The following is a 25,468-nucleotide window of genomic DNA, read 5'->3' on the forward strand; positions in this document are numbered from 1 at the left end:
CCAGCGCCTCCTCGCCTCCTGAGCCCACCAGGGATGAAGTGCTGATGCCCCAGGGCCCCTCCCCCCAACCCCCGCTCCTCCAGGTGGGCTGTTCCCAGCAGGAAAATAACAGACGGGGGAGGCGGTTAACACCTGAGCACCTACTGCGTGCTAGGCCCTGTTCTGGGTGGGAGGATCCCCTGACCACAGTGAGGCTTCCTGACCCCCCTCCACCCATCTCCCCCAACATGGACGAGGCCAGACCGCCTGCAAAAGGGAGAGAGGCCGGGCAAACTCGCACTGACCCCTAATATACCTCCTGCCCCAGGGGGGACCTGGGAGACCTTGCCAGGCAGAGGATGGAGTGCCTGCCCTCAGACAGGCCCCAGGGCACATGGGAACCCGGCTTGGTTCCAGAGGGAGCAGCCTATGAGCCCCGGTTGCCCCCAGCCCCTCCCTGCGGAGGCCCAGCCTGCCAGATGGTCAGGGCGGGGTCTTTGTGGGTTGCAGCCCCCTAGCCAGAGTCTTGAAATACCATGTAGCCCATCTTTGAATCAACGCCTAAAAATTTTCATCAAAACTTTAACTGATTGCAGAGGATGTAGTTTCTGGTGAATTGTAAGTACTGGCATCTTTAAATTTAACTAGTAGATCGTAGATGCCAAAGCAAGACCACCGACCTCTGTTTACAAAACCCAGAGACAGGCTCTGAGTAAAAGCAGGCATTTCACCTTGTTCCTCTCTTGCTAGGAAAGCCTATTTCCATCTCTTTCCCCCACAGAACTGTATGCACATGTGACGTGTTTTAGAGATGGAAAGCGCCTATGGTTCTCTGCAACAAAAATCCCTCAGTCTATGTGGAAATTGATTTATTAGGAATTTCTTACAGTCACAAGGCTCTAAATATTTAATAGCTTATTCTGGATAGGGTTGTTATAACAGCTACTAGTATAAAGCTATCAAAACAACACATATGTTGTAAATTTTGGTAAATTATTATTACGTGGATAGAGGACAAGCTTTTCACAGTGCAGCTCTTGATGACACGGATGGTGGTGGTCGAGGGGAGTTCCTGGTGTCTGATCAAGGGAGCTCTGACTTTTAAACTCCACCTTGTTTGGTGCCCTGGCAGATCGGAAGGCGAGGGCAGCCTAGCAGCCTTCCTCCACTGCAGGTGGCTTCTCAGGCTGGTCAGTTTGGGAAGAGCACCTGTGGGAGTCTGAATCTCCAAGGGTCTTGGGGTCCCCGGGGGTCAGGTCTGCTTGGTCTGGTCAGCAGTGCCCTTTCAGCTCATGTACCGGTCAGTGCACACGACCCGGGACCTGGGGGCTCCGGGTGGCCCTGCCAGGTGGGACCCACTCAGCTCAGCTCCCACCCCTACACAGGGCAAGGTGGCGGGCCTCTCCCGGGTGTCCCTGTCCTCTCGCCTGGGCCACAGGGCTGCACGTGCTGTTCCCCGGTTACAGCCACCAGAGTGGTTTGGAAATCCTTCCTTCCACATCGCCAAGGAGCTGTTGGCTTTTCGGACATAAAGCTGAGCAGCTGAAAGCCCAGGCTCCAGGGCTGCCCAGGGGATGCAGGCTCCTCTCGTGCACTATGCTGTGTGCCCCTGGGCAAGTCCCTGATCTCTCTGGGCCCCCAAGTCCTCATCTGGGCCTACTCAGAGGTGAGAAGGGCAGCACAGAGGCGCATCCTATGCTAGCATGACATAAGCCCCAAGTCGCGCGGGGCCACCATCCACGCCATTGTTTTACTGACGTCACTTACCCCAGGAGGCCCGAGGCTGGTGCCCAGCTCTAAATCCTTCTCTCACCCAGCCAGAGAGTGAAAACCCTTTGTTCAATCTTGCACCACAGGGCTTCCCTGGTGGCGCAGTGGTTAAGGATCTGCCTGCCAATGCAGGGGACATGGGTTCAAGCCCTGGTCTGGGAAGATCCCACATGCCGTGGACAACTAAGCCCATGCACCACAACTACTGAGCCTGCGCTCTAGAGCCCGTGAGCCACAACTACTGAAGCCCTCGTGCTACAACTACTGAAGCCCATGAGCCACAACTACTGAGCCTGCGCTCTAGAGCCCGTGAGCCACAGCTACTGAAACCCGCATGCTACAACTACTGAAGCCCATGAGCCACAACTACTGAGCCTGCGCTCTAGAGCCCGTGAGCCACAACTACTGAAGCCCGCGCGCCTAGAGCCCGTGCTCTGCAACAAGAGAAGCCACAGCAACGAGAAGCCCGCGCACCGCAACGAAGAGTAGCCCCCGCTCGACGCAACTGAAGAAAGCCTGTGTGCAGCAACAAAGACCCAACGTAGCCAAAATAAATAAATTTATTAAAAAAAAAAAAATCTTGCACCACAGCGTAGGCCAAGCAGATGTACCCCGACTCGGGAAGAATAGGCTCCCTGAGGCCTCTGTAGGAGAATTAGTGTCTTTTTCAGTAAACGCCGCCTGTAACAATTCAGCCCTTGAGTGACAGGCTGGTTCACGGACACCCTTGGCTCTGGTACTTGGCTCATTTTCTTTTCTTTTTTTAAAGATTTATTATTTATTTATTTAATTTATTTTTGGCTGTGTCGGGTCTTAGTTGCGGCACACAGGATCTTCGTTGAGGTGCGCAGGCTTCTCTCTAGTGGCGTGCGAGCTCCAGGGCTCATTTTCTAATCTTCTTAAAGATATGACGGTATTGACTGTTCCTCGAAGGAGAAGAATGTGAAGAGGGATCTAGTGCCCCACTAAAACCTGCATCTACATCACGGAGGCACCAGGAGACCGAATTAAAGCAGCTTTCCTGCCCCGAGAGCCGGGCCCGGCCAATGCCACGTCCTCCCCGCCCCGCCCCAGTCATCTCTGCTACTGACCGGATTGTAGCTGCCTGGGTCCACTAAGGTCAGGGCCAGACAGCAAACCCAGACCTCTGCCTGCTAAAAATAAAGAGCCCAAATTCGTTCATAATTTTTAACGTCCTAATCAAGACAACATACTGTCCTTACATTCCATCTGCCTATCCAAGTAGCCGAGACCCAATGAAGGGCACCGAGCAGCTGTGGGTGACTCCGAGCGGCCCGCCCTCCCGTCTTTGGCGGTCACTGTGGTCATTTCTGAGAAACGGTCGGGAGGGGGCGGGCCATGGTGGGAAGACGATCTGTACCACTTTCTGGAATACCCTTTGGCATCGACTCAAAGGAATGTGAAAACAGCTCCTACCCTTTGACTCGGTCGTCTCTCTCTGGGACTCTATCCCAAGGAACTGACCATGAACGTCCACAGAATGGGGTTGGCTGCAGCATCACTACAGTATAAGGCAGTAAATAAACGCTGGGCTTTAGAGACAGGCAGCCTGGGCATGAATGCTTCCTGGCTGTGTGACCTGGGGCAAGTTACTTAACCTCTCTGAATCTCAGAGTCCTCGTCTGTAACAAAGGGTTAAGCATACTGATCGCTCATGGTTGTCACAATAAATCAGTGAGATGAGGCGTAGGAAACTGATTAGCCCAGTGCCGGGCTGGAATCCATGTAAACGTTTAACAGCTGAGGAATGGCTAAGTTTGCTGCGGGCCAGGCAGCTGAAGGAATCTGGGTATATATTGAAATTGATGTTGAAGGATGTATGATGGGGAAAGGGCTTACACGGTCCCTTAAAGAGGATAAATCGGGACACAAAAGTATATATACAACAGGACTTCAAATTGAAAAGACTCTTACAAAGGAAAAGATTGGAAGGCTCTCTACCCAAATACGGACGGCAATTCCCTTGGGGTGGTCAGCTGAGGGATACTCTTGTACTGGTGTCTGGGAAGAGGAGAGAGCGATTGATGTCAAAACACAAAGCAGACCGAGAACCCCAGGGCGTTCGCATGAGTTGGAGGGAGCTGGCTCAGGGCAGCGTGGTCACTGCCAGCCCAGGTCCTAACCTAACCTCTGCCTCAGATGCTCCATCTGGAAATAACAGGCCCACGTCACCGGAGATTCCTTCCTGCCGTGACTTTCCACAATTATGCCATGTGATCCCGTTCCCATAAATGTCCCTGGGACGCAATCGTTTTGCCCCATTCCCTTGTCACCCCCAGTCGCTAAGACCAGCTCTGGGTGTGGCTCTTCATGGTCCCCATGTGGTTGTGTCCTTGTGGACCACCCCACCTGCTGTTACCAAGTTACAGGCAGAGCTGGTGGCCTCTTCCCCCAACACACACACACACACACACACACACACACACACACACACAGAGGCTTCCCTCCCTCCTGTTTCCTTCGCTCTTTCTGCAATCATAAGCGTGCTCAGTCCCGCTGCCACACAGATCAGAAAACGCCTGCTTTCCTGAGGTCACACATGGTTGTGGCCTCATCTTTTCATCATTTCAGAGTCGGGGCCCTTGTTTCCAAGGCACCACGAGCAGGGCTACGAAAGATTCTGGTTGAAAACAAATGTTTTAGCGACTTCCCTGGCGGTCGAGTGGTTAAGACCCTGTGCTTCCACTGCAGGGGGCGCCGGTTCAATCCCTGCTCGGGGATTTCATTTTTAACAACAGATTTTAGTAACAGATTTCATTTTTTCTTGAGGATGTACTATGTGCTGGATGTTTGCTATGTTTCTATCTTACACAGATTCCTATTCTGTAGTGTGAAACTAGAGCTGGCTGGATTTCAATACAATCCAGAAGCAGACGCCCCCTCACACTCTCATCCAAGCTGCCATGGTCTCGGGCTGGGGGCCCGGGCCCTTCTCCCCACCCTGCCCTGGCCTCCCCGCATCAGCACAGCACCCAGTGGTCCATGAAACTAAAATGGACAGGATCCTCCTGTGTTCTTTCTCCCGCGGTGTCGGAGCCCAGGTCCTCACGAGGACCCCCTCCCCCCAGCCTTCCCCCACTCCCCCTCCTCACTCTACTCCAGACACACAGGCCTCGTGCTGTCCCAGAACCTGCCAGGCACACTTCCCTGCTTCAGTGTCACTGCACTGGCTGTTCCCTCTGGCTGCAATCCTCTTCCCTCGCCTCCTTCAGGTTTTCAAGCAAAGCTCACCTCCTCCACGAAGCCTGCCCTGATTACCCAATTTAAAATAGTAACTCCCCGGCACTCCCAATCCTGTCTTTATCTTGCTCCTTGTCTTCCCCTTCCTAGCACTTCACTTTCAGCATATGATGAAATTTCTTTGTTTATTCTATCTAGTGCTTATTGTCTCTCTCCCTGCCCTAGAATGTGATCTCCACGAGGACAAGGATGTCTGTTTTGTTCATGGATGCATCCCAAGCACCCAGAACACTGCCCAGCACGAAGTATGTGCCCAATCGGGTTGTTGAATGGAAACTGAGGCTAAGAAACATGTCTAAGACCCACATGAGCTGGGGGTGGCAGAGGGGGGAACTGAACCCAGATCTTCTGGCATCAAAGCCCAAGCTTGAGGCAGCCAAGATGGTCTGGAGAATTATGTGATTTCTTTCACAGATTTTCAGGTTTAGGTAAACCAAGGCATGTCAAGCCAGTCCCTGGGCGGCAGGAACCCAACACACTGGAATCTCTTGGATCAGAATTAGACACAATTGTCTTCTGTGCTAACAGACCCTGCTTCGGTTGGCCTGGCAACACACCCACCCTGGAACAAACATGGCTGGAGTCAGTCAGTCCCCATCCTCCCATTACTCTTTGTCGGTAGAGTGGATGTGTGACCTAGTTCTAGCCAGCGAGTCATACAGGAAGCCTGTGCGGGCTTCCAAGGAAATGGTTCTCCTCCCTGATCGAAGGGAGATTACCCTGATTACCCAATCAGAGTAATCATGCAGGGGGAGGGCCCCTTTGCCTGTGCACACCCCTGCCCAATTTCTTCCCCAGGGCTGTCAACCTGTGAGGATGTGATGTTTGGAGCTACAGCAGCCATCTTGAGACCATGAGGAGAGGCACTGCTGACATGTATAAGATGGGGGGGGAGAGTTGGGGGTGGGGAAGTGGAAAAAGAACCTAGTCTTTGATGACTTTTTTGAGCTGTTAAATTAACCAGCTCTGGGGGTGAGGAGGCTACCTCCAGAATTCCTGTTAAGGTGATAAATATCCATGTAATTTAAGACACTATAAGTTGGGTCTTCTTTTTTATTCATCCAAGGGCACCCTCAATGATTCACAGACTTTGCATTTTCATGAGAGCCTGGATAAAAGATCAATCTAAGACTATGCAATCCTCAAGCTTAAAAAAAGACAACTTCTTAAAAGCTTGCAGGAAATCTCAGCTGCTCTCCGTCATCCTTCAGCAGGTGAAGCAGACATGCCACCTACTGAGGGCAGGGGCCCCACTGCAGCCTTGTCTGCAGGCTGACAAGGCACCTGGCAGAATTAATCTGTGGGTGAGCGGATGCGTGTCCGCCCCCTCCTCACTGGGACGCAGACCCTGCCGGGGGTCCTGCACCCCGTCCCTCCACGCTGGGTCTGGGGCAGAGCTGAGGCTCGTGGGAAGGGCTCCCCCGACTCCCGCCAGCTGCTCCCACAGGTGACAACCAGGCGAGTCACACGTCACCCTTGCTTCCTCATCTTTAAGTGGAGATAACGCCTCAGCCCCCCTAATACTGGGAACTCTTGGAATCGGGCCTGTGCGCCCACAGACTCCTGCCACTGCCACCACTACTGTGGCAGCCCGCCTCTGGAGGCCGCCAGGGACCGAGGGTGAGGCCCAGGTGCCGGCTCGGCACTGCCCGCCCCGGCTTGTTTCCCTGCCGGGCTGCCGAGGAAGGAGTCACAGCCATGCCACGTCTACTTAGAAGGCTGGAGCTCAGAGGGGGACACTGGGGGAGGGCCACCTGGGGCAGTCCCCACCTCTGACCAGACCCCGGGGGTCACACCAGGTGACGGACTGGGTTCTGGGCAACTAATGCCTTTTATCAAGTTCCTAAGGTCTGCGCTCCCAGACAATCCTTTTAAATACAGTGGGCACCTCTCCTTTGCCTTTTAAAATCAGCTTTTAAAAAGAGCAATCTAATGGATTTGGCTTTCCAGAAACAGAGCGTGCATCTGTAGGACGGTAGAGGAAATTAAACCAGGCAGACCCCACGATCGCCTGGGAAGCTCTGAAGAGCAGAAGAAAAGCGTCGGGCCGGGCTCCGGCCAGGGCGTCAGGTCACCCGCTCCACAGGAAAGGTCCCTGGACGCCGACGTAGGCCTGTGGTCCTCGAGCCGGAGGCAGGGGGCACAGAGTCATAGGCAAGGGCGGGGGCTGTGCTCTTGTTTCTGGAAACGCTGAGGACTCACCATCTCCACACCCACCTCAAACCGAGGGTCCCAGGCCCACCCACTAGTCGGGAATGGGGCAGCCCACCCGGGGTCCCCAGGGCCACTGGTGGCTCCTCGCCTTCCCCGGGTCACCGGTGTCCTGCAGACCCCCGTGTCTCCTGGCCAGACTCCAACCTCCTCCGGGCCAGGAGGCCCCGGGGCATCAGGGCCATTTTGGGGGTGTCCCCTTTCACAGCAGAAACATCCAGGCCGGTGGTCCTCAAGTTTTCAAACAACGGGACTCAACACAAGTCCACACACAGAAACTGTGACTTGACGTGGCTACAGGCAGAGCTCCTATGGGGGGTGGGGACTCTACCTGCTGCCTTCCCCCACCCAGGAGGCGCCTCCACAGAACCCAGGATGGAATATCCTCATGCAGGGGCCCTGGAATCAAGCCCTGGATGTGCTCCTGCATCCCCAGGCCTCAGCTGCCCCCTCTTGAGTAGACAGGCACACGTCCCTTACTGGGCTGCTGGCAGAGCGACCGCCCCTGCAGCCAGTCTGAAGTGTGACGTCTATCCATTCCAGCACCATCTGCCTGTGACTGGTCCCCAGCGGGAGGACAAGGGGTGTTTTGTGGAAAATGGGAGGAGCAAGAGATAAGGATGGAAGATCCAGGGCCAGGGCAGCTGCCGGCTCGCCCCTGGGGAGACTCAGAGTGGCCATTAGGCTCCCCACGTGGACACCGACGGGGGGACCTGAGCTCCCGAGAAACCCGGCTCACAGCCCCGGGCGGCACCACGGGGGCTGCCCCATCATGTGGCCCGGCCGGGATGGGGGAAGGTCAGCCCCGACACTCGCTCCTTCCAGAAGGCCTGGCCGGCCTCAGGGGTGTATGTTAGAGCAAAAGTGGACACCGGGTCCACCCAGCCAGCCGCACCCGCCAGCCTCGGCTCCTGTCTGTCCCCCTGTCCACGCTCCACGTGCCCATCAATCCAATCCCTCCCCCGTCACCCCCACCAAAATCCATCCCCCTCCCCCCCGTCCCTCCTCCTCCGCCCCCCCCCCCGCCCCCCCCCTCCCTCCCCCTCCCCCACCCCCCACACTCCATCCCCCTCCCCCTCCCCCACACTCCATCCCCCTCCCCCCCCCCCACCCCCTCCCCCCCCCCCCCCCCCCTCCTCCTCCCCCCCCTCCCCACTCCATCTGCTTCCCACCTGTGTGCGCGCTTGACGGCCAGTCCCCGTGTGCACCAGCTGAGAGCAGAGGTGACTCGGACACTGATCCTGCTACCTGGTGCCAGGTAAGTTCATCCTGGGTGATGGGGCAGGCCAAGGCCAGTCTGCCTGGAAAGCCGGCTCTGGCCCCTGCGGGGCAAATGGGCTAGAGGCAGGGGGCCAGCTGGGGACCGTGGCACTGACCTGGGGGTGAGGGGTAGGCGGGGCGCGGGGTGGGGAGCGCTGCTGGAACACAGGGTTTCGTCTCCTTCTTCCAAAGCACGTGCGAGGTTTGTCACTGCTCTGTGATTCGGTGGAAATACCGTGTGCCCGTTTATCCGCATCTGTCCTCCTGTCCCTCTCTCCCCCGCCTTTCTCCCTCTCTCGTTTGAAGACCTTCCGGTCTGGAGTCTCCCAGCAGCTGACTGGATGTGCCCCCTCGGAAAAGAAGCGCCCCCCTCCCCCCTGCCTCAGTTTCCCCAGCTGGGAGAGGACGGGTGTGGACCAGGAGATCTGTACTTCCGAAACTCCAGGGCAGCTGGGCGAGGCGGCAATACCAAAGCACAGCGTCTGTCTTCGCTCACTGATGACCGTGGCCTCCCCGATGCTTCCTGCCCTCGGCCCCCCGGCCCCTCCTCACCGGGACGCAGACCCTGCTGGGAGCCCTGCACCCCGTCCCTCCACGGTGGGTCTGGGGCAGAGCTGAGGCTCGTGGGAAGGGCTCCCCCGACTCTCGCCAGCTGCTCCCACAGGCGACAACCAGGCAGGTCACACGTCACGTCACCCTTGCTTCCTCATCTTTAAGTGGAGATAACGCCTCAGCCCCCCCTAATACTGGAGGACTTTGGAAGAAAACACACGGAAAGCACTGAGCTCACAGGAAGCGCTCAGCAGAGGTGAGAGGAGGTGAGAGGAGGTGAGAGGAGGTGAGAGGAGGTGAGAGGAGGTGAGAGGAGGTGAGAGGAGGTGAGAGAAGGTGAGAGAAGGTGAGAGAAGAAAGCCTCCTCGGCAGAACCAGCAGGCTCCCTGGCAACCCCTGAGGTTCAGTCCCCCTCCTTCGGCCCCGCTGCACCTTCCACACTGCGCCCCACACCGCGGGCACAGGCCTGGCCGCCTCCGACAGCCCAGCTCTCCTCTTCTTTCTTTGGCTGAACTCAGAGCCGAAACGCCACCTCCTCCGTGAAGCCTTCTCTGGAAGTTCCCAGATCCCTCCCGGTGGGCCACCTTCCCAGCACTCGGCTTCTACCACTAACACCCAACTATTCCCGGCGAGCTGGTAGATTTATCTCCTCACCAGACCTCACCTGTCAAAGCTAAACCTCACGCCTTCCTACTTAGCGCTTTCCAAAGCCGGGCCTGGTGCCCAGTAGGGCCTCCTGAGACCACGGTGGGCTGAGGGGACTCAGGCATTTAACGGGCCCCGTGGTGCTGATAAAAGCCACAGCGCTGGATTATCTTACACGTGGTGTATTTCCCATCTTTGCCCATAAAGCCCAGGCGCTCACTGCCCCCGCGGCCCGTCGAGGCCCACGTGCGAATGTCTGTGCATCTCTGGACGTGGCTTCACACCCACAGGAAAGCAGCCTGTGGTGACACCGCTTGCTGTCCAGAGGTGAGGAGGGGTCTGCAGGGCCATTACAAGAATTCTTTCTTTAAAACCGCAAATCCTTTGGGTTTGGACACTGTGTCAAATTGGTTTGATCTGCCCATCCCTTCCCCAAAGTGCTACTTTTCATTTATTCTCAGGAAACTAAATGCAAATACACAAAACCCCATTGTACATGACAGAACATGCACTAACTTGAGCGTAGGGAGAAAGGGCAGGCTGGAAGGATGTTCTGAGCAAAGCCTGGCTCTGATAGAGGGACTTCACGTGATTTGTTTTACTTTCTTCTTATCTTTTTGGTATTATCTGAATTTAGTGATATTCGTGTTATTTTTTACAATCAGAGAAAAAGCCATGTCCATTTGGAGTGAACGGTAATGTTCCCAGTCCCGCTCTGGGAGGGTGCGGGGCGCCCGAGGTTCGTGGCCCAGCTTAGGTCCTGTGCACCCTGCGGTGCTGAGCTCACGCCACCAGTGACGGCCATTTACTGTGTGGCTACGGGGCCCAAGTGGCCACTTTGCTCTGGCCGGTGGATCACGGACATGGCTACAGCCATCCGAGGACACTGCCCGGGACCTGGACCTCGTCCTCTGACCCTCCCCCTTGGGCAGATGCCCCCGTCACCCCCATAAGGGACACGGGCCACGCTGAAAAGATCACGCTGTTGTTTGAAGGTTTGGGATCAGTTTTTCCAGCCTCCCAGATCTAATGAGTTTCCGGGGCCCAGCGTGGCAGCTGGGAGGCGGGCTCGGCCACACGGCAGGGCTGTGCCGGGCCCCGTAGCGGAGACGGGTCGGCGCTCACCTTTGCAGATGAAGCACTGGATGTGGAAGTACTTGCTCTGCACCCGTAGCACCTCCCCCCTGCACACGTTCCCGCAGGTGTTACACAGGATCGCCGTGCTGGCCGGCTTCTCCGGGGGGCTGTGGGCAGCCTGGGGCTCCGACACTGTGGGGAAAAGGCACCGTGTTAGAAAGCGGGACATGCCGGGCACCAGTGAGCAAACAGCAATGGTGCGAGGACTCGGGGCCCAGAGCATCTCCCAGCACAACCCAGAGGGCATCGGGGGACCAGCGGAGGTCGGGTAATGTGAGACCCCGACGGCGGTCCTGTCCCCCAACTCTGTGTGCCCACCTCCCAAAGGGCAGCCGATCCCCCTGCGGCCTTGACCCGGCACGACCGTGGCCCTCAGGGGCCTGGTGAGCTGGCCAGCCCTCCTGCAGCCAGGGACCCAGGTCCTCTCTTCTGAGAGTGCAATAATCACATCCTCCTGTGAGCTCGCTCTGAATCCCCTCTGTGCCCTGGGGACAGTGACCTGAAATTGTCACCGCTCCCCTTAGAGCCAGTCATGACCTAGGATTGCTGAGGAGGCACTGGAGACCCCCAGAGGGATGGGTCAGGGTGGACGGTCAAAGGGCCCGACTGTGGGGCTCCTGGGGTCTGGGCAGGGCCGTCGCTCACCCACATCCTCCAAAAGTGCCCGCGGAGGCCAGGCGTGCAGGACGCTGGGGCCCACGGCGGGTCTGTGCTCAGGGAGCTCCAGCCCAGCAGTGGCGACAGCCAGGTGAGCACCAGCTGCAAGCCAAGCAGCAGAGCTGTGGTCGGGGGGTGCCTAGGGGCTGGGGACCAGCTCCTTCCCAGCACAAGGAGGAGGTGGAGCTGCAGGCAGAGAGCACCGCCCACGACGGGGCCCCAGCAGCCCGGATCCACCTCCCACTCAGGACCAGCCCAAGAAGGCACAGCCTGCCTCTAGCCAGTCACCTGGGACACCCCCTGTAGCAGCCCCCCAGCCTCCCCAGGCTCCCAGCCCCCATCAGAGGCCCCTGAGCCCCCTTTTCTCCACTGGGAAGCTCCCCCACTCCTCTACCTGACTCTGGTCTCTGCCAGGCACAGTGACAAAGGCTGACCCCCCCGCTCAGCCAGCTCTGAGCAAACAGCCTTTGCCTTTCTCAAGTGCGGGTCTCCGCTTAAATCCACATCTTCTGTCCCACGCTCCCGTCTTGATCTGGGGTCACCGACCTGAGGCTGAGGCAAGGGCAGGGTGCAGGTGGTGTACCTAGGGGGCCCCGGGTGGCAGGAAGGAGTGGGGGCAATGATGGCATGTTGTTGAGCTGGTCACCCCCTCGGAGCCCCTCCAGGGCGTCCCTCAGAAGGAAGGGGGTTGGGGCACCAGTCCTAACCCCCTGGTGAGGGTTGCCCCAAAGCTAGAACTCCTGTCTCCCTTCCCTGGGCTGAATGAGTTCTGAGGTTTCAGCAGAGGCTGAAAGAGCCAGGGAGCCACGGGCACCTGAGGCGGGGAGTCCACAGGCCCAGGTGCACCGCCCACCTGTACATCGCTGGAGCCACAGGGGGGCCCAGGGGAGGTGGTGCGGGCCCAGAAGACACCCGCCACCTGGGATGCCCCAGATACACCACGCTTCATTGGAGAGTTAAGCGTATTCATACACACACACACACACAATACACACGCAGAGACACACAGACATATACGTACATACACACAGAGACACATACATACACACAGAGACACAGACATACACGTACATACAGACACACACATACATACATACACATACACAAAGAGACACACAGGCACACAGATACACAGACATACATACACGTACACACAGAGATACACATACATACACATGAGACACACACACACACACGTATACACACAGATACACTTTCACAGACACACAGATACACATACCTACACACACAGACACACAGATACACACACACACAAACACAAATACACATACACACACACAGACACACAAATACACATACATACACAGACACACAAATACACATACATACACAGACACACAACTATACATATGCACCCACATAGACAGACATACACACAGACACAGACATACAGATACACACACAGACACACAAATACACACAGACACACACAGAGAGACAGACATGCACACATACACACACACACATTTACAAAATCGCTGAACACCAGCCCTGATTGAGTATCAGGCCCAGAAGGTCTCCTCGTTCTTGTAAAAGCAGAGGAGGTGGATGTCAGACAGGAGGACATTTCTCCATCCGGTTTCCAGCCTGCCCCCCAGGCCCCCCAGACCCCGTCCCGTCCCGGAAGCCCCAGATCCACAGCACAGGGCTCCCTCCTCTGGGTCCCGCCCGCGAGGGCCTGGGCCACGCTGGGGACATCAGGCCTTCCAGGAGGAGGCTCTGAAGACCCCAAGGGTAGCAGGTGCCAGCTGTCTGGGGACCAAAGCCACACAGCCTGGAGAAGCAGGTGCCAGAAAGGAGACGATGGGCACAAAAAAATCATCTGGTGTCGCCCTTAGTACCCCAGGCCCGGTGTCAAGGCCTGCCTGCGTTTCCAAGGGTGTCAGGACCAAACGGCAAACTGGGCAGCGCAGAGCCCAGCGAGGGCCCCGGAGTTCCGTCTGCCGTCCTGGGAGCTGTGCTGACACTTCCACTCTGGTTTAAGTGTCAACACACGATAATCACAGAAACTGCCTCATCCAGTACTTAATAAAATTGGTATAAGGGGGCGGAGAGCAAGGATGTCCTGGGCTAGAATTTAAGGCTCCCTGTGAGGAACGAGCCATTGGACTTGAAGTTTGAAACCTCAGGCAGAGCCGGCTCACGGCTGTGCACGGCCCTGGGGCTGCCCAGGGCTCACCTGGGGCTGATGGGGTCCTGAGTCACCCCGTCCACACGGAGGCTAAATCAAGATTTGGGGGCGTGGCCACAAAGATCTTCAACACGATTATCTTTTCATCCATTAGGCATACAAAGGACAATGTGCCTCATGTCTCCATGAATAGCCAGGCAAGGTCTACCCTCCACCCACGTGGGGGGGTGGGAAATCGGTGTCAGAGCCCTGGGGGCAGACGGCCGGGTGCAGCCCAGCTTCACCTCCTACACGCAGTAACCTGGAACTCCCAGCCGTCTGTCCATCTGCCATCCGCCCCCTGCTCACAGCATCTGCCCCAGGGGATGCTAGGACCATGGGCAGAAATGTCTGTCTAGCAAGCAGCCCAGGGTCTGGCAGACCATAAATGCTCAATACACAATAGCCATTGTCATTTTCAAGGATACACAGCCTGACATCACCAGTTTCCTGGTTACTGGAAATACTGTTTGATCTGGGGTGAAAGCTGCTTTAGGAGGATCGTTTTTATGGGAGCACCAACTCTGCCCGCCTGGAGCCTCCTCCAAAACCTCCTGGGGCCTCTGGTGGCAGGGCGAGAGAGCAGGGTGCTGCCCCCTGGTGGTGGGAAGTAGACACTGCATAGAGGGGGCCTGTCTGTTGCAGGTACCACCCGCGCAGGTGTTCCCCTCCAGCCCGCGTCTGCCCCCTTGGCCCTGGGATCACAGCCTGAGAATCCTGTGGATTTGAGGTGTGGGCCTTCTTACCCCTCAGGATGGACTTATTCCTCGAACCTCCTGCAGCTGCCCGATCGGGTGCTTTGCAAAGGGGACTGGTGCTCACAGCCGGCAGAGCAAGTGCTGTGGTCACTGCTGCTGCCGCCCAGCGAGCGGACTGGGGCCAGGAGCGCCGGCCCAGCTGGTACGTGACTGCAACAAGGAGGGATCGGGACCCTCGCGTGGCAGGACAGGACAGGAGTGGGCCCCTAGACAGGGATGGGGCGATTGTGGCCAGACCTCATTCCATCAAGAACTATCAAGACATGAGCTATGAAGCCATCTGAAGGCACCTCAGATGCATGCTACTAAGTGACAGAAGCCAGTCTGAAAAGGCTGCACACCACGTGACTCCAACCCTATGACGTCATCCAAAAGGCAAAACCACGGAGACAGTAAAAGATCAGTGGTTGTGAGGGGTGGGGAGGGAGGGGTGAGTAGGTGGAGCCCAGGGGTGAATACACGTCATTATACATTGGTCCAAACCCAGAGAACACTCAACACCAAGAGCGACCCCTGATGTAAACTGTGCATTCTAGTTAGTAATAGTATATCAAGGACTTCCCTGGTGGCGCAGTGGTTGAGAATCTGCCTGCCAATGCAGGGGACACGGGTTCGAGCCCTGGTCTGGGAAGATCCCACATGCCGCGGAGCAACTAAGCCCGTGCGCCACAACTACTGAGCCTGCGCTCTAGAGCCCACGAGCCACAACTACTGAAGCCCGTGCACCTAGAGCCCGTGCTCCACAACAAGAGAAACCACCGCAATGAGAAGCCCCCGCACCACAACAAAGAGTAGCCCCCGCCCGCCGCAACTAGAGAAAGCCCGCGCGCAGCAACGAAGACCCAACGCAGCCAAAAATAAAAAATATAAATAAATAAATTAAAAAAAATAGTATATCAAAACTGGTTCATCAGTTGTAACAAACGTAGCACACACAAACATTACAACAATGCAACAGGCAGATGCTAACAGGGGAAACTGGGGATTTGGGGTGGGGTGTATATGGGAACTCCTTACTTTCTGTTCAATTTTTCTATAAACTGAAAACTGCTCTAAGAAATAAAGTCTATTTAAAAAAAAAAAAAAACTTAAAAGAGAGAGGGAAACGGAGAGAGCCGCAAACTACCACACTCCAGACCTAACCCTGAAGGCAGCAGGCTCATTTCTCTAAAATTTCTGGATCGGCTGTAACATTTCATTTAACACGTCTCTGACTGCGATGATAATAATAACGTAAAACATAAAGTCAAGCGGTAAGGATCAATCACATGGGGCCGTGACTACTTAATCCCCCCGTGATAATGAAATCCCAGCCTGGGGAGCCTTGCTGGGAGTAAAAGAACGATTACCGGTAACATCAGCACAGAGCTCACGTTCACAGTGGAGGGACGTGGCTTCCTCGGGTCTGACCCGGCAGTCGCTGTGATCCCGCCTCTATAATCCCTCCGGGTACCGTCCTGATCCGCCACCAGGTACGGGGCCTGGAGGAGCCAGGACGGCAGCCAGCAGGGCCGGGTTTGGAACCCACCCACCGTCCAGGGGCAGCTGTGTGACCTTGAGAGCTGACTGAGCTCTGAGAAGCCTCTGTATTCACAACTGTAATTTGGAGCCTGGTCTCAGGAGGCATCATTTAGAACCCAGTGTAGTGGAGAAAGCTTCTGGTACAATGCCTGACAGGTGTGGGGACCAACAGCTGCTGGCTTAGTCCTTCCGGGTCTCAGAGGCAAACCTGCGACTTGGGGGTGGGGAGGGGCAGAGGCTGTCGGGAGGGGGACCTGGAGCTCCCGGGGGCCACACCTTTGCTCCCTCGGCAGCCTCATCAGCAGCTTGTCCTAGGTTTGTCTTTGGCCTCGGTCAGTGGCTGGGTGGGTGAGCAGGAAGTGGGGCAGCCTGCACTGATCCCAGCTGCCCCCCTCCATGGCTGTCACCCGGGGCAGGCCACGTGACCATACAGAGCCTCAGTTTTCCCTTCTATAAAATGGGGGTAAGTATTTCCAAATGTGGGACCCTTGTCTGGGTCAGATAAGAACACACATGAAGCCAGCGACCCCCTGGGCGCCTGCTGGGTAAGGCAGGCACAGGAGGCAAGGACTGTGACGGGGTGCAGGTGACACAGTTGCTCCCTGCAGAGAGGGTCTGATGGCGACCTCCGGATCAGTGGGGGCTTCTCGACACTGACCTCTGCCCCCCAGCGCTTGGCCCAGCTGTGTCCAGTCCTGATGCTCCAAATGGGATCCACCCAAATCCAGCACTGGGCCTCGCTGGTGCTCGCCTCGGGAAGCAGGCATGGTGGCATGGTGACGGAAGCATCACTGCCAAGGTCAACGTCAGGCTCTCAGCTCCGTGTCCATCCTGGCGGGCGGACCCCCAGGACGCTGCGCAAGAGCGTCAGGGGGCTTGTAGGTTTCCTTACTTCGACAGATGGGGCCTCAACACCCTCTGCCCAGCGAGCTGGGGGAGCTCGCCTCTGGCCGGGTTACCCACCAAACACTCCATTCTCCCCTCCACTCCATTCGCACAGACCCACCTGGGTGCGGTTTCCCACTTTGTGCATAGAAATTCACCAAGCTGGCATCGGTCAAGACGCACAAGCAGATGTGCCATGTGTTCCTGTCATGGGACCTGGAAGCCAGCTGTGATGCCACGTGAACACGTGTCCACCATCTCTCCTCCATGGGGTCCTCGCTTGTGCAGGGAGCATGGCGGGCCCTGCCTTCTGCCAAGGAGCGTCTACCCTGACCCTTCACGGTGCCCTAACCACGGAAACCGCTGCAGGTCACCTCGACTTCATTCTGACGGCAAAACTGCAAGGTGCTCGGCCAAAGTGCGTTCAACTCCAAACACCAAACAATAAAGCTCTTCTTCATCTTGTTTGCTGTTCGTTCATTCATTCACCCAACAAATGTCTGAGACCTACTATGTGCCCGGATTCCACTGGAACAAAACAGACCCAGTCCTGGCCATCATTTGGTCCATACCACACCCCACAGGAATGGCCTATCACCCCCATTTCACAGACGAGGACATGGTGGCTCAGAGATGCACGGGGATTTTCCCAAAGCCACAGGGCTGGATTAGGAACTCAGCTGGGGTCCCCCCTCAGGTGTCTGACGCCACCATCCCCTTTGCCACCTGCTGGTCTGCAAGTCCCAAATCATGGGCTCGCTCGTTCACCAAACAAGAACAGAGGAGCTGGTGGGCATCCGGGGAAACGGGTATGCAAACTGGCCAGGCACGGGTGTGGCACACGGCAGGAGAGGGGACACACTGGGCCCAGGGAGTGGGCGTGGAGGGGGCAGGTGCCCCTCTTCTTCCAGCGATTCATCTCATGTCTCACCTCCCAGACAGCACAGCACACGTCGTTCTGTGGTCCTTGGGGACTTTTTCAACTGTTTATCTCCACTCTCCCTCAAAGGCTCTGCATTTGGTCCTGTCCCTTCTCGAAGGGCCCAGTTAATGCTGGACCCCCGAGCAGGCATTGCTGGGTTGGCCAAAGACCAACAGCTCACGTTCAGCTTGTTTTCCAGGGTTTGCTCTTGAGGCAAATCCACCTTGATACCAGGAGGTGGAGCTCCTTGCATCCTTGGGGATCTAACTGGAACCCATGCTCCATCAGCCGGGGCGGTTTTGTAGAGCTCTCCACCCTGCTCTCTGTATTATGCAAACAGCTGGCTTGGGGTTTCCACATCGTATGACTCTGTTCTACTGTTGAAAGCTTTGTATGACCATGCATCACACCCCCTCCTCAGAGTCCCATCTGCCTAGAGCGGCTCCCAGGCTCACCGTTCTCGCCTCCCCTCACGCCTTTCTTTCTAACCGTGACAATGAGCAGAGAACTATGGCGGGAGGCACAGGGCTGTGGGGAGGTGAACCTGTGTGTAGTCAGGGAGGGCTTCCAGGAGGAGGTGACACGAGATGCACAGGTGCCTTCTGGGACAGCAGCAAGCACACATCACCGTGCTCATCTCCATCACAATACTGACCATGTTGGGTGGCCCTTGCCTACTGGCCATCTTGCCTACCTGGCCTGAAGTCCCCCAGGGCCAGGGGCCGGATCTGAGAAGTGCAGCTCCTTAGGACTGGGTACCAGTGCAAACAGAGCAAGGTGCACTCAGCCAGGCCTGGCTGAGAGACGGCTCTCACATAACATGTGGCCACAAGCGTCCTTGCACCTAGCACACCCTCCAGCTCTTTAGACTGGTTTTCTAAATATGGAGTTAATGGCACAAAGGTCTTAGGGGGGTCTGTCTCCCCTGCCCTCAGGATGTCCTCTATAGGTTTCTTCTGGTTCAGGAACAGGCCGGGGCCTCACTTCCCGCCCTCCCACTCGTTATGTGTTGGAAAATCAAGCCAAATCACACGTCATTACTTCCCTCTTAACCTCCTTAAGGGCTGACTGCTGATTATAACCAGGAGCCAGTAAGCGGCTCTCTGTTCCCACCTGTTCTCAGCAAGGCCATCAGTAGCCTGGACCCAGCCAGCCGGCTGCGAGGGTCTCAGGCTGTCCCCGCACTGCCAGACCTGTCTGACTCTTCAGGCACGTCATTCACCTGTCCTCCATCCAGCGAAGACAGCTCTGAGCTCTCTTTGCACTGGGACAAGTTTACTACCTTCTGGGTCTGGTTCCAGAAACTGGTCCTGCCTGCTCCAAGTTCAACCAGAGCTGTCCTAGCCAGTTCCCATGAGGCAATCTCACTTAAATCCCCCAGGCGCCTGGGGCCCAGCTGCTTAGCCTGGGGAGATGCCAGGTTAGACTGCAGGCCAGCTGTCCTGGCCCCCAGTGACCAAGGGCAGAGCTCAGGTGGAGTCACTGGGGGGAAAACCCCAGATTCCTGCTGTATGCAGGGACCCCCATAGCCAGACATGATAACCCCACGGTGACCAGGAAGAGGAGCCACCGTGGATTTCCCAGGAGGCTTTTAAGGTCCAACCAGTGAGGGCTCTGGGTGGCCATTCACCCCTGGGCCTCGCCTATCATCTGTACAGGGCAGCCACAGCTCTGTGATGGAGTGGGGGTCAGCGAGTGCAGGCAGGGAGTGGACACCAACCCAGGCACACGGCAGGAGCCCACCCCGCAGTCCCCAGGACCCAGGGAGTCCTTGGACACTGACCTGGTGGCTAGTGAGTCTCGGGAGACAAGGGCACACGGCTGCAGAAAAACACCCTGATGCTTATGTCCAGAGGCGCCCCCTGAGACCCTGAGCAGGAGCTGGCCACTGGGAGACACGTCCTCCAGTCCTAGCGAGGCCCGTCTTACCTAACCAGCTGGAGCAGCCCCCTGGCCCTCCCGTCCCCCCTCCCCTGCCCAGTGTCTAATCTGAGTTGATCTCTAAAGGCTCAAGTATCTGAGAAGTTCTCCATTTTGACCCAGTGGGACAGTGTCCCCTTGAGTCCCACAGAGCCCACGGCAAGGGGACAGCCAGGACGATAGAGCCCCCAGACAAGCTCTCCAAGCTGGCCAGGTGGCAGGATGGGGGAGGGTGGCGTTGAACACAAGCACATGCAGCTCCCGCCCTTGCTCAGGAACCTTCCATGGCTCCCCAGAGCCCTCAGAACACAGCTCAGCCCCAGAGCCACCACTGAGCCTCCAAGCCCAGTGCCCACCTGGTCCCCTGACTTATCTTCCACCGCCCCATGAGCCCAGACTCTCTCCCAAAGCTGTCCTCAGGGGTCCCAGCACCAGCCTTGGCTCCCACCGTCCCCTCCTGGGGGTGCTGTGCCTGCCCATCGCCGCCTGTGAAAACCCAGTTCAACCTTCAAGGCCCCCGTCCAGGGCCTCTTCCGTACCGATCCACTGTGTGCTGAGCGTCTCCCATAGCACAGTGATCCTGTAAGAACCTGTACCCATTTTACAGGTGTGAAAACCGAGGCACAGCAGGTGAGGGGACTTGCCCATCGTCCCCCTGGGTCACGGACTGTGCGACCTTGGACAAGTCAGGTCACCTCTCCACAATGGTGAGCGAGCCTCTGACTCGCAGGAGGTAGTCTGGGCTCCCCAGGTGGAGACACCCCTGGAGGCTCCTGTCTGCTTGCCGGGTCCCCCTAAAGACCTACGCCGGGCCAGGGGACAAATGACCCAGTGCACCTGGGCCATCCTGGGTGCTGCTTGCTGTCCCAGCACAATTATTCTGTCCAACGTGTCTCAGTTTGGGTAATGAATCCAGGGTCCCCATGCCCACAGTGGCGGTACTGATGCTTGGGTCCTTTTCTGGCAGGTCAGGGTCCCAAGACCCCCCCATGACCGAGAGGTGGGGGGACATTCACGAGGTTAAACTCCACTGACCCCGGGAGGCCGAAGAGTCAGAAGGGATTTCTAGCTGAGCGAGAAGAGCTTGGCTTCTAGATTCCAGCCAACTCAGCTCAGACCCCCGGGGGGCCCCGTGCGGTGGGGTGGAGTCCCTGAAGCCCCAGGACTCTTCCTGTCCTGAAGCAGGGGAGCCTTCGGACAAAGTCGCTCTCAGACATACCGTGATGGCCACGGGGTCACAAGCAGCCCCACTGAGCCTGAAATGAGCCTCTTACTCAGGGCTGGGGCCGGGGGTCGGGCAGGGGAGGAGGGGTGGCAGGAAAAGGAAAACCAGCGAGCCGCCCTGTCTCCCTCACTCATAGAGTGTGTGAGCTGGAAAACGCTGGGGGGAGCTCCTACGAGGCCACAGAAAGGGACTCGTCTGTGATGGATTGAATTATGTCCCCCAAACTCACGTGCTGGAGTCCTAGCCCTCAGCACCTCGGAATGTGACCTGATTTGGAGAGAGGTGACTGAGTTAAAGTGAGGCCATTTGGGTGGGTCTGGATGCAATATGACTGTGGCCTTATAAACGGGAAACTAGGGCACAGAGACGCACAGAGGGAAGATGGTGTGAAGCACAGGGGGAGGACAGCCATCTGCAAGCCAAGGACAGATCTGTCCTCACAGTCCTCGGAAGGAAGCCACGCTGGGAGCACCTTGATCTCGGACTTTTGGCCTCCAGAGCTGTCCAAGAATAACGTCTGCAGCATTTGTTATGGTGGCCCCAGGAAAGCAGCCCTGTGGGGAGAAAGCGCTGGAGCAGGGCCTGGGACGTGCCGGCTCCCCGCTCCCGGTCTGCGCCTGTCTTCCTCTGTAGCGTGGGACAGTGGCGCTGCCCCAGGCTGGGCTTCTGGAGGCTGGGACATGGCAGGGGCTCGGCAGGGGTGGTGTGTGCTGGGTTGGGGGGTTCCTTCCAGAGGCAGAAGCTGGGAGAACACGGCCGTGAACAGCCCCCTGGAAGCTCAGGCTGCCCACAGGGGCGTCCAGTTACCTTCAGCTTGAGTTTCTAGCAACTCACAGACTCTTGAAGCTTCTAGCAGCTGGTCCAGGTGCCCTGGCCACCCACGTCCCTGGAGGGTGTTATTTCATCGCCGGAAGAGCAGCCCTTCCTGCCCGGAGAGGTGTCTGAGGATCTCACGGAAGGTCAGGGCTTAGTGGGCACCTGGGCCCATCCCCTCTCCCCACACACAGGGGGAGCCACAGATGGCAAGTCTGAGGCCAGGCCAGGACCAGGGCTTGGGGCTCTGGGCTCCCAGGCCAGTGCATGTCCCTGGTGTCACCTTGCTGTGAGCCAGGGCGGCCACCACTGGACCAACCAGTGACCTCATCTGGGTCTTCAATGTATGCCTTGGGCCCAGCACACAGAAGATGTCCCACAAAGGTTCCTTAAATCTAATGGGAAACAGGGAATGCATTTGGTGACTCAGGGCCCAGTACAGCGCCCTGCGGGGGTGAAAATTAATAGTCTGAGTGACAATATCGTCTTTCAGCTCTTGTGCCCAGACTAAGGGCCAGGCACTGCGCTGGGCGATTTCCACCAATGACCTGGGTCACAGAGCTGGAAATGGGCACACAGCACAGCTGTGGAACCGAGGAACTGAGGCCTGCAGGATCCCAAGCCCCAGCTGTCAACTCCCACCAAGAGGGTCTGTGAGGGTTGAGCTAATCCCGCCAGGGACCCTTACTCTCCAGGCGGTGTGCCGTGAGACACCGCAGCGTGGGAGCCCATATCGTACAGGTATATATACATATAACGCTTTCAAGGTCCACCCACGTCACAGCAGGTGTCAGTGCTTCATTCCTCTTTATGTCCAAATAACTCTCCACTATATGAACGTACCACATGGACCCATTCGTCGTTGATTTGGGGGTTGTGTCCACTTTGGGGCTGTTACAGATAAGCCGCTCTGACCATTCATGCACAATCGCTTTTGTGTGGACACGTTTCCCTTTCTTGCTGGGTCCTGTGGTAACTGTTTAACCACCTGAGGAAGTGCCAGACTATCTTCCTGAGTGGCTGAACCATTTCACCTTCCCCCCAGCAGCTTGTCCACATCTTTGCCAATATCGGCTACTGCTGGTCCTTTCATCACAGTCACCCTGGTGGGTGTGAAGTCTGTCTCTCTGTGGTTTGTATCTGCACTGCCCGGTGACTAATGACGTTGAACATCTTTTCATGTGCTTGTTCACTATTGGAATATCTTCTTTGGAAAAATGTCTGTTCAGATCCTTTGTCCACTGAATTTGGTTCTTTTTCTGACTGAGTTATAAGGGTTGTTTACATATTCTAGATACAAGCCCCCCATCCGATATATGATTGGCAAATACTGTCTCCTATTCTGTGAATTGTGTTTTCATTTTCTTCATAATGTTCTTTGCAGCACAAGGGTGCTTAATTTTGACGAAATCCAATTTATCTATGTTTTCTCGTGTTGTTTGTGTACGTAGTGTCATTTCTAAGAAACCACTGCCCAATCCAAGATCACAAAGACTTATCCTTATATTCTCTTCTAAAAGTTTTATAGATTTTTGGGTTTTTTTTTTTTTACTTTTAGCTCTTATTATAATCTTACATAAATAGAATCACATTTCCCTTACTGCTATTTTTATCACAAGATGCCATTTCTTCATCTGTGAATCGGGAACAACAGTGCTTATTTCATCGGGTTTGTGCAATTTTTAATATTACTATTGTTTTGCCCTTTGCCATCAGAACTACGGCCCATCATCTGGTGAAAGCACAGCAGGGAGTGAAGGACATTGCGTTCTCAGCTGAGCGGGGAGACCCGCCCAACCACCAACATGGAAATTCCATTTGAGAAATGAAGATCGTCACATGTCTCAGCTCCTGGAATCTGCCGCTATTTTCAGAACAATCCAGTACACTGAGCAGGTCGGGGGATGTTACCTGACCCCAAGCCAACTGGTGCTGTAAGGCCTGGAGTGAGACCTCCATGGGGGGCTGAGCCTGGCCAGGCCAGGGGGCACCCACAGTTACACGCTTTGGGGGGACCAAGATGGAGGGTCTACCATGCTGGTCCACAGCACCCTGGGAGGGAGGAATGTAATCACCCCCATTTTACAGAGGGGGTCCTTGAGCCCCCCCGGAGCGGGGAAGCGCCCTGATCAGGGCCACAGTGAGGTCAGGCCAGAGGCAGGGCTGGACGCTTCACTGGTCTGGCTTCAAAGCCATTGCTACTGCCCCACCCCAGAGCTGCTTCCTTCAATAAAAATCTCCCGAGTCTCTCAGCGTGCGGGATGCTGACGGGGCCATATGGACGAGGGGTCCCGGATCCTGCCTCTGGACAGACTCCGCGGCCACAAAGGAGGACGCCAGTGAGGGCAGGGCTCTGCCGTGGCTGCCCAGAGAGGAGGGGTCCGCTGGGCACCGAGCCTCGCGCCAGGACGGAGGCTTGAGGACCAGGGGTGGGAGCATTTCAGGATGGAGGCTGGACCCCAGCTGGAGCCCCTGCATACCTTGGGCCCGCGGAGGCTCTACCCACCTCTCTGCTTCTGGGGCTCCAAGCTCTTTCCCTGTCCCTCCCCCTGCCCTCCTCCATCTCACTCTCCATCCCCCTTTGTCTCCTCCTCCCACCCCCGACCCTGCCCCAGAGCTTTCTCCCCGTCACCCTCACCGCAGGCCACCGTGTCAACAGGTGGGGTTTGAGTGGATTACAAGTTACTCATTGTTTCTGTCTAACTAGCTTGATGGGCCCTGTTCTTTGCGTCGACACCGGAAGGACTGAAGTCTTGTACAATATTGCTTAAGGCCGGTTTCTCAGCCTCGGCCCAGCTAACATTTTGGGCTGGACCCCTCTTCTGTGGGGCTGCCCTGTGCACTGCCGGACGGTGAGTGGCATCTGCGGCCTCCATCCCCCAGCTGCCTGTGGCACCCCTACCCCCGCCAAGTTGTGACCATCAGAAGTGACCCCAGACATTGCCAAATGTCCCCCCCGCCGGGAGCAAGATCACCCTTGGTTGAGAACCAGGAACCGCCTTAAAGGAAAGAAGAAAGGGAGGGCGGGAAGGGCAGGCGCAGGGGCCGAGGGCCCAGGGACTCGGCCCAGACTATAGGATCCAGCACCAACACCCACCACGGTGCCACGCTGGGCCAGACCCTCCCCTTGCCCGAGTCTCAGCTTGCTCATCTGTAAAACGGGTCACTGCACAGGGCTGTCATCAGGAGCTCACAAGAGAGTCCCCGAGGCCGGGCATACAGTCGGCATGCGTGAGCGCTGGTCCTCTGTGCCTTTATAAACAGAGGCAGAGCTCACACTGCCCCCCTCGTGTTGGACCCCGAGCTTATTTGGGGGACTCGAGACTTCCAGTTAGAAAAGAAGCCGTCCTCTTGGGCTGATGGTCCCAGTGGACAGGGCAGCGTGGGCCTTACCTGTCCCTCCTCCGGGCATCCCCATGGACTGTGGCCTCCACCCGAAGGGCCAGCACCCTGGAGGCTGCCGGCGGCAGCTGGGTGACGGCTTGAGCCTCTGAGGCCAACATGGCTCCAGAGGGACATGCCAGAGGGTCACGTGGCAGCTGCCCACCCTCACGCCCGAGGAGGGACGGGCCAAGCCCTTCCCAGCACACCGAAATAGACTCCCACCCGGCTCCAGAATGCACCTGTTCCCAGGCGTCCGGGAAAGGGACTTTGCAAAGGCAGTGGGGGAGGGACTGGGGGAGGGCTGGGACCATCTACTGTCCCATGTGCCAGGCGCAGCCCACAAGCCCTCCCAGCACCTCCCAGCCAGCACCCATGTC

General features: G+C 56.9%; 1 protein-coding gene across 25 annotated transcripts in view; it reads right to left on the bottom strand.

The window, feature by feature from the left end:
* The window catches only part of ABLIM2 (actin binding LIM protein family member 2), a 154,989-nt gene that overhangs the window by 103,685 nt on the left and 25,836 nt on the right, over positions 1–25,468 (bottom strand). For 24 of the 25 annotated variants that reach the window (XR_005019948.1, XR_005019947.1, XM_036852475.1 and 21 more), the window contains exons 1-2: positions 25,101–25,198; positions 10,804–10,947 (exon numbers count right to left, since the gene is read on the bottom strand). Coding sequence is in view for 23 of the 25 variants with exons in the window: in XM_036852475.1 (XP_036708370.1) it covers positions 10,804–10,947; positions 25,101–25,125 (169 nt within the window). In the remaining 2 variants the exon portion in view is untranslated. Of the gene's footprint in view, positions 1–10,803; positions 10,948–25,100; positions 25,199–25,468 lie in introns of those variants that run through there. The other variant, XM_036852456.1, reaches the window with a different exon arrangement.

This window comes from Balaenoptera musculus, chromosome 5 (assembly GCF_009873245.2).
Source record: "Balaenoptera musculus isolate JJ_BM4_2016_0621 chromosome 5, mBalMus1.pri.v3, whole genome shotgun sequence".
NCBI lineage: Eukaryota > Metazoa > Chordata > Mammalia > Artiodactyla > Balaenopteridae > Balaenoptera > Balaenoptera musculus.